Genomic DNA, 14,029 nt, shown 5'->3' on the forward strand with positions numbered 1-14,029 from the left:
TTTTTCCTAAAACTTTATTGCTCACACACATCGAACAAATTAAAATGCAATTTAAAATAATTTAGGAAGCACGATCCAGGCGAAATCTTACAATTTTGATGAAACCATGTAGTCCATAAGGTAGTTGAATGGCAACAATTGACAGTAGTCTAGCAGAAGAAGATGGGTCTCTCTAATACTTTCCGTGTTTGCGGTGTAAACTGTGAGATCGTTGTTTCTGAAAAAAAGGCAAAACTAAATTAAGAACACCGTTTTTTAAGGCTGCAAGATAGGCGAATTTACTTAGTTTTATTGATGCATCCCAGATTACTGAGTGAACTAAGGGCAATGCTGAGGCTATCTAGTGATAGGCAATAAGGATGCGTGAAGATTTTATGACTCATGAGAGCTTCTTCGATGTACTCCTGAGTTTTGGTGAGAAGTTCCTTCTCGTTGAAGGTCTTCCCAGTGAATTTGGTATCAATTGCTTGGGTAACTTGAAGGTAACAGCAGAGAAATGGTGCAATTGGTGTTAGATAGTATCCATCGATATTCGATGGTTGGTAACTTATTTGTCCTTGAGCATCCTCATTGCTGAGGACATTGTAGTTCTTGAGCAATTGAACGTCTTTGGCAAAATCTTTCTCATCATTGACACTGTAGAAAACAAATTCATTGGCAAAGATCAGCCTCAATTTCTCCACATTCTGCCTCAATGCAGCACTTGATGTCTTTCTCGATCCTTTCTTGGTGAGATATTGGGCAGAGAGAATAGTTATCCCGACGGATGAGCACCAAAATAGACATGGATTTATGTAGATTTGCAGATAAAAAATCGGTACGGTATTTTTCATTGTGTCTTCAGTGAGGGCATGAGCTTTGAATTTCAATCGATTGACTTCCCGAAGAGAGATTCGTGGTTTCTCCAACACAATCCTCTCATCTTTGCCAATTGTCAGGATGTTGCAGTGAATTCTCAGGGATTCCCTAACACCATCCCGTATTCTCGATGGATCCACAGCCACAACGGCTCCCTGACGCCTTAGTAAACCACTGAGGATTAAAACACCCTCACACAGTTCATTGAACGTCGTCATTTTGCCCATGTACATGCGATAGCAGTAACAGATGGCAATCAAGTTGAAGCAATTGATGACGATTCTTCGTTGTTGACAATTCACAACATCATGAGCGAGATCATAGATAAGAGCCAGTTCATTCTTTGTCAGATTCTGCACATGAGCCGGCTCAAGAGCATGCTGGAAACGATTGAGGCTATCGCCAAAATATTCTTTGACAGAAATCGGATCACCAAAGTCAAAGTACATGCATCCATAGCGATCTTCAATCGTTAGAACAGATTTTATCAAGCCCTAGAAGGAATCAAAAGTTTTTCATGTTCTAAAAGCCAAGAATAAGCGAGCATAATTGTGATTGTGATACAGATGCGATGATAAAGATTTGACTGAATTGGCTACCTCAGAATTTATGATCTCAAATCTTGGTCAACAGTCATTATATTAGCCAGGGAGGGACATGACATTTCTTATGTTTCCCATATGTTTCTAGCGTGCCGAAAAAACTTTTGGGTTTATGAGCTGTTTTCTGTCAGTGTAGAATGAATTAGCAAAAAATATAAATGCAAAATAAAAGCAAACTTAATATTGAATAGGCAACCGAAAACCCCAAATTGGCAACCTACGTAGTTTTGGGGATATCTCGTGAAATGTGTACAAAAACAGGGAAAAATTTACACTAAAATCGGTCGCATTTTTCAGAACTAATGTCACCCCCCTGATATTAGCCGACATTGCTCGCCCGTAAAACCACAACATTAGAAATATTAATTTATTTTAATTAGAAATTACAGGCTCCACTCCTCTTACATAATTTGCATAAAGTACAAATAATGAGAAAAAATAATAAAGAATATAAAAAAAAAATGGGAAAGTAATTCATGAGTTATTTGCACTTAGCAAGGTAAGGTGTTACTATCGCAATGCCATAATTAAATGCTTTGTTCAAGTGCTTAAAATAAATTGCTTATTAAGTCCTTAAATAAGGCAATATGTGGGCTAATGTAGCGACATCTAGCGGCGAAGAGTAAAATTTAAGCTATAGAATGAAATCTTAAGTCTTGGTTTTCGAAATTGTTAATTCTATCCAATCTTTTCTAAGTTGAAAATAAACTGAAGTTCGTCATTTGTCATTAGTTTAAGAGTAGAATTAAAGAAATATGCACCATCAAGGACGTACCCCGTAAAAAATAGTTTGCACTTCAGAACCAATTAAATGGTTCAAAAATGGCGATTTTGACAATGAGGTCAAAAGGACCAAAAACTGTAAAAAGTGCCGATCTGAAAATATTATGCATTGAAACCGGGTAAAAATATCAAAATGCATCATTTTTCTGATAACAATTAAACAATTTGGCCTATGAATTGCTCTAAAACGTCCAGAATGGGCTAAGACCTACGAGAACTCTATAAAAAAAGTGCGAACAAAAATACTAATTTCTTAAAAAATCGCCTATGAAATGATACAAAAACACGAAATTTAGGTCGACATTCTGCTTAAAGTTTTCACCTCACTGTTCTCTTCTTATAACACGGCGTTGCAGAATTCTTTATTTAATATAAACACTGTGATATCACCAAGAATAACTCTATTGAATTTTGCAAACTTCAGTGAAAAATATTCCATCTTTTCAGACACAGCTGTCTGGAAAGTCTGGAATGTAGATAAAAATCCACAGAAAATCGGCAAAATATCTACAGAAATTCGTCAGAGTGTGCACCAGGATTCGTCATAAAATCTGCAAAAATTTCTGACGAATTTTGTCCCAAGCCCAAATAAAACTCGCAGGAATATCTACAGATTTCTTGGCAGATTTTCGGCAGAGGTGTAGATATTTTCTGCAGAAAACTTAAAGATATCTGACGAAATTATTTGACGGGCGTTTACCAGGTGGCTCCTTTCTAGGCCAGCGCCTCTGGTGATGGTGGAGACAACTGTATTAGTTCAGTCGATCGTGTGAGAAAAAAAGGGATTCGAACTTGGACATCATGAAATTTTCCTGATCTAAAAGGTGTGCCGGAGCCATTATGAGTAGCTGACAGAAAAAAAATATTTCGAAAAATTGTTCGTAAATGTTTGTGATTTCTTATTGTTGGGAACTTACGAAATGCTCGTAAATTGTATGACCCACAAACAAGTTCGTAAAAGTTTGTAATTTTTTCACAAACATTATTCGTAACATAATCATTTGACATTTGAGTTTTTTGTAGTTTTACAAACATTTGTTACTGTTCGTAAACATACAAAAAATGTTCGTAAAATTTTTGTCATTTGTTCGTGAATTTTTGTCTGCTTGGCGAATATTTTACAAACATTTACGAACAAATGACAAAAATTTACGAACATTTTTTGTGTGTTTACGAACATTAACGAACAAATGTTTGTAAAACTACAAAAAATGCTCGTGAAATGATCATTTTACGAACAATGTTTGTGGAAAAAGTACAAACTTTTACGAAATTGTTTGTGAGTCCTACGATTCACGAGCAGATCGTAAGTCCCCCATAGGAATTCACAAACATTTACAAACAATATTACAAAATTTTTTTTTCTGTGCCTGGACTTTTAACTCTGCGAATATTGATAATTTGAAAGATCCCTGACCTTCCACTTCCCATAAGCAAAGTAACAGTGGGTCATTTTGTTTTTCAAGAAAGGTAGAGTTAACCGTTGCTGAAATATGTATTAATAATATTTCCGTAGTTTTTCTCAACGATCGTACTTTTTTTTCACGCATAATGAAAAAATAAGCAATAACTGTATAATATTTAAGACTTCAATAAACCACAACAAAAAGTTGCAAGCGGAAGACCATCATAAGGAGAAATTATTATTGTAGCTATATGGCAAGTTCATAAACGCGTTTTTTATTCCAAAAATTAGTTAAGTCATTGTGCAAAAACTTTCTGAAATTATCCAATAAAAAAAATATGACAGTAACTTACCATTGTAGACTCCTTCGGTTTGGGTACTCCCAGCAATTCGTAGACAAAGAGTTGCTCCTCCAGAGGACGATCGTAGGAAATACTGACTGGGACAATTGTAATATCTGGGACTTCTCCCATAAAAAGTGGTTCAAGAGCCATTGATAAAAGACCAATTTTTGGCGGAAGTGCTTTACAACTTCGGCTCCTTGTGCCCTCAATGAAGAACTCAATACCCGTATGATAGGCTGTTACCAAGGCATGCATGTACTCCTTGAACACATTCCAGTAGAGTTTGTCTGAGGCAAAGGAGCGTCGCATGAAAAAAGCTCCAGTTTTCCTCAGTAAATTTCCCATTCCCACCATTCCGTGGAAATCTGGAAAACGGCCGGCAAAATAATATTAGGGACTAGGAAAGATTTACTTAAGAAAATTGCAAATATCTAACCCATTCCGGCTGCAATTCCAGGAATCTCGAGATCATAGGTGAAGCAGAGATAGGACATTAGGATGAAATCAGCATAGCTTCGATGGCTCGGTAGATAAAGTACTGGGTGCGTTCCGATTTTCTTCTTAACCTTTTCAATACTGAGCTCATTGACGTAAACTCCAGTGCAGATTTTCTTAATAGTTGACTGAATACAAATACCTAACCATCGGATTACAGGAAGACTCCTGGCCAGACCTATCTCATCCAGCATCTGACGAACAATCACTGTGAGTTCTTTCTTCTTGTTCTTGTCATTTTTGCTCATCTGCAGAAGCACAAGGAGTATATTTAGGACTTTGACTGGAGATAATTTAATGCCTAATATACCCAATAGCTTTAAAAAGAAAACATTATACATATTCTAAATTACTTTAAAATGAATAGAAAATCTATTAGAGTTCAACTCTGATACAACAATGACAAAGGAAAATTGATTGTTGCTATCAATTGTTTGAGATTATTTCTGTAATTCATCTTGTCTTTTCTTTCTCCGTAAAATTATCAACGATTTTCCCTCATTTGGGTCAAAATAATCTTTACTTGATGAGGCTTATTGAAGGAGATTTTCAATAATCTCAGCTATTGTAATTATCATGAATACTTGTATCCATCGATCTGGCTCAAACTTTATTAAAATATTTCTTTAAACTCTTCTGATTAATAAAAAGAAAGGTCCTAAAATCCCAAGGGGCCAATCGAGCATTGGAATTTAATAGCGAAAACGAAAAAAGCAATAAGATTTTTCTTAGTTAAATTTTTTTGTCATAGTTAGCATAAAATCTATACCTAAGTTGAAATCATGTTGCCACATTAAAAAATTATCCTATCTCCCAAAAGGGATAGAAGAAAATCATTACTTGTCTAACTCTGTTGGGAACTCTGGAAACCAATTATATTTGCTCAAGTAACGGGAGAAAGCTCATAAACTTTAAATACGTATGAGATATCCCATCGGTTTCTCCAACGATCTTTTCCAATAAGTCAACATTTATTAGGTGAGATTCTTAACAATCTCACCTACTATAATCCTAACAAAATTTCATGTCGTCCGATCGACCTCAAATTTGGCCAAAATGTGTTTCAGCACTTCCTGATCACGAATATATATGTGGCTAATTTACGTTCCCGGCCGGCCGGCCGGCCGGCCGCTCTTTGGAGCTTAATAGCTCCTAAACTAAAAAAGATATCGACTTGCGGTTTTCGGCAAAGGTTATATATCGGGTGAAAATTGCAACTTGGTGCATAGACCCCCCACCCCTCCTTCCGCCATTTTGAAGACCCCCCTTTTTTTGTTTTCTCAATAGCTCTGCCCCTATGGCATTCAGCGGACTCAAATTTTAGTATGTTATAGCTGGGCCTTAGAGCTTTCCATCAATACCAAACTTAAGGTCCCCCGACCCCCCTGACCCGAGCTATAAGGGTCCAAAAAAAATTTCTTAAAATGGCCATAACTCCGGTTCTAATTGTCAGAATTTAAAAATTGAAGGCTTTTTGGAAAGCTCTCATGAAATGCCACTTCTCCTTCTAACATCGCAAGTTCATAAAACCACCGCTAGGGGCGCTTTTTTTAAAAAGAAAATTTTTAAATCTTAAAAGTTAAATAACTCAAAAATTCCATTGTGCATCGGGCTGAAAATTTAGTATGTTGTAGCCGTTGATTATACCTATCAAACAAAAAAAACCTTAAGTCGATCCATAACCCCTGACCCGAGCTATAAGGGTTCAAAGTTCGAACATTGACCGGCCTCTATCTCCGGTTCTAATTAACATAGCGACCTAAATTTTACCTTTTTGGTTTCGTCTCGATGAGCACTTTCAGATGGAAGTTCAAAAAGTCACCACAGGTGGCGCTGTGATAGCGTCAAAATTCATCGAAATTCAAAGTCACTTTTCTCAAAAACGGCATTGTGCAAGTTAATGAAATTTTAGTATGTTGTAGTCCAGTCTAGGACGTTTCCAAAATGGTGCGTATGTGCGCTGTGGTTTCAATAGAACCGGAGATATGAGGGGTCAAAGTTCACGAAATTCAAAAAATCATATCTCCGGTTCTATGTGACCGATTTTGATGAATGAGAGCTTAAACGAAAGATCTCACCAAATGCTATAACTTTCTAGAATATTTGAACTTCGTGGGACCAACACCAGGGGCGCCACAGTCGAAAAACCAATTTCAATATCACATAACCTCAATTATCTCGACTGTCGCTGAACCGATTTTGATGATTACTTCAACATAATTGTAGAGCACATTTGTCTCTACATTTCGTCCATACATCATTTTCCGCTCAGACTACGCTATCACTCCGATTTTGCCGTTTAAGTGTGAAAAAATTGATTTTTCCAATAATAACGCTTTGAAACCACTCAGATGCCAATTTGACTGCCTCTACTTTACAAAGACACTTAAAATATGGTTTTAAATGGAAAGTCCCACAAAATACAACAATTCTTTGATATAGTTGAAGTTCAACAAATGACTACTTGGGGCACTCTGGATGAAAAAAAAAGTTAAGAAACAAAAAACCTCGCTTATCTTGGCTTCTGAGTAATCGATGAGTTCAAGTTCTACGGCAAAATTATAGAGAACATTCTGGTCTACATTTCACCCATATAACACTTTTCTGTCAGTTCATCCATATCCTTGACATTTTGGTTCAAATACAAAACTTGTATAATTTCACGAATTTGATTCAAGATAACTGAATGGCGTCTCCCAACTTCAGCTCCAAATCGAATTTGCATGCACTCCGAGTTAGCTCACGTTAAGAATCTCACCTACATAAGCCGGTTAGGATTATCTGTCCCTTTTATTAAACAATGAAATGAGCAATATTGATCAGTTTAAAATGGTCAATAAAAAAACTCAGATGTGATCATATATGATGACCTATAGGTCATTTTCCTGCTCAAACTCCACAGATAGAGCAGTATACAATCCCTCAATTTTCACCCCTCAAAATTTCCACTTTCCATTCTCCAGAGACAACATTTCTCAACATATCTTCACTTTTTACACGATTTCTCACGCTGTTTGTCTGTCTGTTCCGCCGTACTGAGTACCGATGCCTAGAGGCCAAATGGTTAAAGATAGAAACTTGGGGACTTCGAGGAACCTCGCCCCCTCTACTTGTCGGACAATTATTTTTTTTATATGGAGCTGTTTGAAGCCAACTCACAAAATGATCTCAAATTCAGCTTATTGCCCAACGCACAATTACTTTTGTTTAAACATGTTTTCAAAATTTTCTATATGAGAGAGCGAGATGACTAGATCTCTGTTTCATTCACTCTCATTAAAAATGTCAAAAACAAACAAAAGTTATTGTGCGTTGGGCACATTGCCCACACAATAACTTTTGTTTTGTAAACACGTTTTTGACATTTCAATGAGAGTGAGTGAGATCTAGATCTAGTCATCTCGCTCACTCTCATAGGGAAATTTGAAAACATGTTTACAAACAAAATTTATTCTGCGCTGGTCATGAATGTCTAGTATTTATATTTAGGGGAGACCGGGGAGGTTTGGGACAGGGGTAGTGTGGGACAAGGCGATTTTTTCAATCAATTTTTTAAATAAATGGAATTTAATCATTACTGTATCGTAGGCAATATTAAGATTTATCTTGACTAAAAGAATGGATATCCTCAGTTTTATTGTTTTAATTCTACGAACATTTTTTTTAAAAATTGATAAAAATCGTATATTTTGACGTCTCAGTTTTCCTCTTTGTATTTTATATCAGCGATATATAATCAAAACTTTTTTATCTCATTAGAGGTAGCAGTGTAATCTGGGAACATATTTTTATAAAAGTTTCAGAGATTATACGCTCTTGTTTTTTTACATAAAGGTTTTAAATATCAAAACTACACGTGGGGATGTTTGGGACACCTCAATGGGGATGAATGGGACGTTGATTTTCGACAAGATTGTAGGTGATATGCAATTGTTTATTGTCAAAATGAAGAGTAATGCCCAGTTTCTACTGGAAATCTCCCTCTTGTGCAAAGTTTACCAGTGGAGCAGATTTCTCTAACTACTCTAATAATTCCTTCTCAGAGAATATTCGATCTTTGCCCAATCTAGTTAAAAACTATTTTTTTCGAAAATTTCTCGAACAAGTTCTCCAGAAAAGGCAAGGCGAGAGCTAATTCAGAGAAATAATGAAAAAACAGGTACAATGCAGTTGTCGTAAAATCAAACAGGAATCCATCAATGAGTTCAAAACTAAGAGTTGTAAGAAAATCTACTCACTTAAGGAATTTGATAATCATGATTGCAATATTTCGAATAAAAAAGGCAAAGTGAGGTAGATGGAAAATAAGAAGAAAATACTTTAGATAATTGATTGACAATAAATGACTCTACTGTACAAATAAAATTGATATTAATTTCTAAGTGTAAATAAAAGATGAAACATTTTTATTTCTATCAGAAATATTTTTAATCTAGTATTTAAAATTAATTAACGTGTTCCAGTAATACAAATTATGCGAGAAAAACGGGTCCCAAACATCCCCTTTTGCATCCCATACTGCCCCACATCGGGGAGGTTTGGAACAAAGCGTCAAGTAAAATGTTTTATCTTCTCCAAGAAAACTGAGTTGTTTTCCAAGTTCTATCGAGTACTTTTTATAAAGTCAATACCCATAAGTATTCTATAGACTGCATAAAATTGTAATACACTATCGTGGTTTTTTGGAATACTGTCTCAAAGTCAAAACATGAAAAAGTGTCCCAAACCTCCCCGGTCTCCCCTATATTATTTTTATTTATATTTATATTATCCTCACCCCTCCCCAGTCTTCATTAAAATCTTTTTTTTTTGTATTGCTCAAAAACGCGACGTGCACTTTCTTAATTTTTGGATATATTTTAGAGATTAACCAGGCGGATATTCGTCCGTTGAATTATTCCTTAACGATTTTTCAATTTCAAAGGTTAAATAGGCCCTAGATTGCGCATTCCTTAACCGAATGGTATCTTATTGTGCTGGCTGGAAAGTCTTGGAATTCCTAACAAGTCTGAATCGATTCCAAACTAAAACCGGTACGTAACCGATAAGTAATTTTTATTCGAAATTAAATTTTATTACTCCTAAGCTATTTTAAGGGATTCTACCGGTTGTGAATCGGTAAACGGTAAATATTGCGAAAGTATTTTTGAGGTATAGCATCAAAGTCGCGAGTTCGAGCATTTCGTAAAGCCTGGGACGGTTTGCCATCCATTTTATGATGAAAAATGTTTTTAACCCTTTAAGGACGAGAAGGTCAAAAATCGTGGGTCACAAAAAATCAATTTTTCTGCATTTTTAGAGCGATACACAACTTTAGATGACCGTAGGAAAAATTTCATTTTTGGGTCACTGGTGACTCAATCGTCCTTAAAGGGTTAATACAAAAATACAAAATATTCTGTACCGGTGTCGGCCAAAATCCACAATGGATCGAAATTTCGAAAGCCAAAAATCCTGAAAAGTTAAAATTCTGAAAAGCCAAAATCTCAAAACTTCTAAAATCCCAAAAGTCAAAATTCCGAATGGTTAAAATCCTGAAAGGGACGAAATAATATGAAGAATAATGTGTGGAATAATTTCCTAAATTACAGAAAATTTCAATTTGTCTCCAGCAAGCACAGGTGCAATCATGGAAGTACAGTAGAGTCTCTCAAATCTGAATCTTTTAAATTCGAACGATGTTTGGATTCAAAATGTCAATTGTAGGGGTAGATTAAAAAAGTCGTATCTGGATGAATGAAAATCATATTTAATGTACTTCTTACTGAATGTTTACATATACATTATGATCGTATAAAATGAAAAGAAAGTAATGTTAGAAGTCAAAAATATCCCCAGAGTGTTCGAATTTAAAAGACTCTACTGTGGTTATAGGACTTTTAGGAATTTGGGATTTTGGCTGTCTTAGGACTTCGACCCATTCGGGATTGCAATCTTTCCATGATTTTGGCTGTTCTGGATTTTAGCAGTTCGAAATTTTGACCCATTCTGGATTTTGGCCTTTCGGAATTTTGATTCATTCGGGATTTTGACCAATTCGAGATTTTTGCCCTTTCATGATCTTGGCTGTTCGGGTTTTTGGCTTTCAAGATTTTAGCCTTCGGGGTTTTGGTCCTTTTAGGAGTGTGACTTCCAAATTTTGGGGTTTCGGGATTTCAATCCTTAAAGGACGAGAGGATCAATAATTGGAGGTCAGAAAAAATATTTTTTTTGACTTCTTAGAAGAAAGCTTAAATTTAGATAGACGTAGAAAAAATTTTGTTTTTGGGTCACCAGTGCCCCAATCGTCCTTAAAGGGTTCCCGTTCGGGAAGTTAGCTCTTCCAGGAGTTTGGCTTGCAGAATTTTTAGCTTTCGGGATTTTGGCCTTTTCAGGATTTTGGCGTTTGGGATCTTGACCAATTTGAGATTTCGATCCATTCGGGATTTTGCCTCATTCAGGATTGTGACTGTCCGGGATTTCGTCTGGGATCCTTTTTGTACATTTAATAAAAAATATTGTATTGAATATTAAATTTTGTTTACTAATTGTCTCGCCAGATTCCACACAATCTTCCAGATTAGTAAATTTAATTTAATTTAATTCCTAATCTTAGTTTTCCTGATTTTCTAGTCATTATTTTAACTTCAATTGGATTTTGATCATATTTCTTATTGGAACACATAAGAATCTTAATAGCCATAAGCTGATATAGTTTTATCATCAGCTCAGTCTTCCGCGCGATATCTCTAAGCATACAGAGAGATCTTAAATAAATTTGTGAGTAAAAACTGGGACTTACCTCATCGAGAATCTTGATAATTCTTGGGCTCTTTGCGACAAGTTGCTTGAGTTGTTCAGGTGTCAGGTATCTATCCTTGCGACATGGTATCAGAGGATCCCATTTCTTTCGCAGATTTGGAAGTCGATTTCCTACCAGAAGATTCTTGTACTGCCCTAAATAATCCACCGGGAGCTTATCGTTATCGGTCTCTGACATTTTTCCTGTCCCTCTGGGAATTTTTCGTGCTGAATTCACGTGCTATCTTTCGCTTTCAAATAACTCTCACTGATGGGCGCACCTCTTGAAATTCCTTGATTTTTTTTTTGAGAGTTCGCGAGACCAAAATGAGACTTTCACCTATAAAAAAAGAAGAGAGACGAGAGTTATTTATTTGACTAACAACTTTTTTTTGTGTCTCTCTGAAGCTTTGTGTTCAAGAAAGGTGGTATGATTCTCCTGACACATGCAAATCCACTTACGGAATTTTTTCAATGAATTATTTACAAACTATGAGACACTGGAGAAACATCACAGACACACCAACTAAAAATGTTCTAACACTATAGAATCGCAGTGAGAACCAGAGAGAAATCTCCCTCTCAAAACGTCCGCATGCGATCACATCACGTTCTAAACTGCGAGACACTCGCCTCTATTGCTCAAGAAAATAATCTTATCAATATTTTCTCTTGAATGTATTGAATTTTTTAATTTTTCCATACTCATGGCAAAGCTCTATGATTCAGAGAATGTCGTTAAACATTTTTCCTGCCCATTTGTCGCATTTTAATTAGGAAAACAATATAGTCAGTAATTTGTGCACCTTTTTTATGGGAGAATTTTTCATTTCAAAAATGAATTTACTTGCCTATTTACAGCCTTTTCCTCATGGTTTTCCGATGGAAATTTAAATGAAGTTGTGAAGGATTTACCGGCTGGGCACAATCACAGCTTACAACTTCATTTGAGTGTACAAATTGAATTATTATCTCGAACTTGATAATCAATCGATACACATGCAAAAAACTCACGCACTTTCCACACTCTTCCACACGCCCTATAACAAATTTGTCTCCATCGAAGAATAGTCTACGGACAAATCTGGGGATTGTCTGACGAGTTTCAATTGATTGATTTATAAAATCTGGAACTAGAAAAGAGTGCGGGGATAGTTATTTTTTGTAAGTTTTACATATAAACTTCTTTCTATAGGAGACAAGGAACTGTGAAAATCTCGTTCATACATATCTGTGCCCCCGGAAAATTCAAAATTTTAAGTTTTTTAAGTTCAAATTCGAACCACTACTGTGGTAAAATTAGGATTTTTTTAAAACGTCTTGAAATTTTTAGCACTCTCGCATCGTTGCTAATATGTAACGATTATGAATATGATTTTCATTTACTCCTTGTATTCTTTCAATATCAAACGTCAAATTTCGTAGCTAATATGAATTAAGATCTTCAAAGAAAAAGAACAATGAATTCACCATAAATATACACTTCATAACCAATTTTCAATTTCGAAGTCGCTTTAAAGAGTTTAAAGTGCATCTTGCAGTTTATGAAGAGTTTCGGATTATTCGAAATAAAATTCTCTAAATAAAATAATGTAGAAATAATGCAGAAAATAAATGTCAGTATGGACGCCAGTTATTATTAACAGTATTGAAAATATGTATTACAAAAGGTGTTACATACGGTTAGAGTATTTGTAAGTTTCTCCAGAATTTTCAGCGTTCCTTCTTATCATTTCCTTATGACGATCCAACATGAATTAACTCTCAATTCTAAGCCTCTGATATTCCTCCCGAAGGGGTAACTTTCAGACTAATGACCTGTACACACTAGCAGCTGAATGTTGAAACGAAGAATAACTTCATTTGAACCACTGATTAGCGTTAGTCTAGGAGTTAAAATTAAGCTATGTTTAAATATTTTGTCGTATGCAGAAACGTGGAACAGTGCTTTGGCGTAAGCTGTTTTTCTCATCCGACAACCCCATATTTTGGCTTTCCTGGCATGCCAGAAAACATCAATTCACCAATGTTTTCGTTCGATTTAGCAAGATTCCACGGCTTTTTCTCATTATTTGGTAATCTTGAACCACCAGACTTGCAAAAAATTCTCTAAAATAAAATAGGAATCAATATTGTGGATGTGAAAGAATGTGCATATTTTCGGGGTACAAAAAAGCGCGACTCCCGCGACTCCTGCTTCAGTGGCGACTCATTGAATTCGCTAATGGTGTATGTTTCTTTTTATTTCAGACAAAATTGACTTTTTAAGAAGCTGTAAATAGAGTGAAAGCCTTATTTCTTTTCTTTAAATGCACTAAAGTGCAGATTATATTAATTTGGTATCATTTAACAGTATTTTTGGGAAGATTTTATGGATAGATGTGGACAGGTTTATTCCATCTTTAAGCCAAAAATTATACCTCCGAAATCGGGGGTCTAATTTTTGGCTTAAACGTTAATCCACTGTTTAAATTTATTCTATTTCTCGTTCAAACATTAGAAAACGGTGGATCATCCTCGAATTATCTTTATACTTCGATTCAACATTCAGCTATAGAGGACTAGAGAAATTTATGTCCAGCTCTTCAGCTTTTCCTACACAAACGTAGGGAAATTGCTTCAATATGGACATAAATTTCTCCAGTGTGTAGAGGCCATAACATTAGAAACGCTCTTAGGAGAATCGACGCCACAAAGAGACATCTATAATGTCAATTCAAACACCAACTTGTCCTTTAACCGTTGGGAAGAAGCTAATGCTA

General features: G+C 35.6%; 1 protein-coding gene across 6 annotated transcripts in view; it reads right to left on the reverse strand.

The window, feature by feature from the left end:
* Positions 1–14,029, reverse strand: part of LOC129798907 (dihydroxyacetone phosphate acyltransferase) — a 24,718-nt gene continuing 10,689 nt past the window's right edge. The window contains exons 1-6 of one of the 6 annotated variants that reach the window (XM_055842396.1): positions 12,119–12,309; positions 11,269–11,607; positions 4,429–4,735; positions 4,002–4,357; positions 283–1,352; positions 1–217 (exon numbers count right to left, since the gene is read on the reverse strand). In XM_055842396.1, coding sequence (XP_055698371.1) covers positions 88–217; positions 283–1,352; positions 4,002–4,357; positions 4,429–4,735; positions 11,269–11,466 — 2,061 coding nt within the window. In that variant the 5' untranslated portion in view covers positions 11,467–11,607; positions 12,119–12,309 and the 3' untranslated portion in view covers positions 1–87. Of the gene's footprint in view, positions 218–282; positions 1,353–4,001; positions 4,358–4,428; positions 4,805–11,268; positions 11,608–11,729; positions 12,310–14,029 lie in introns of those variants that run through there. The other 5 variants (XM_055842392.1, XM_055842394.1, XM_055842397.1 and 2 more) reach the window with 5 other exon arrangements.

Source organism: Phlebotomus papatasi, chromosome 1 (assembly GCF_024763615.1).
Source record: "Phlebotomus papatasi isolate M1 chromosome 1, Ppap_2.1, whole genome shotgun sequence".
Taxonomy (NCBI): domain Eukaryota; kingdom Metazoa; phylum Arthropoda; class Insecta; order Diptera; family Psychodidae; genus Phlebotomus; species Phlebotomus papatasi.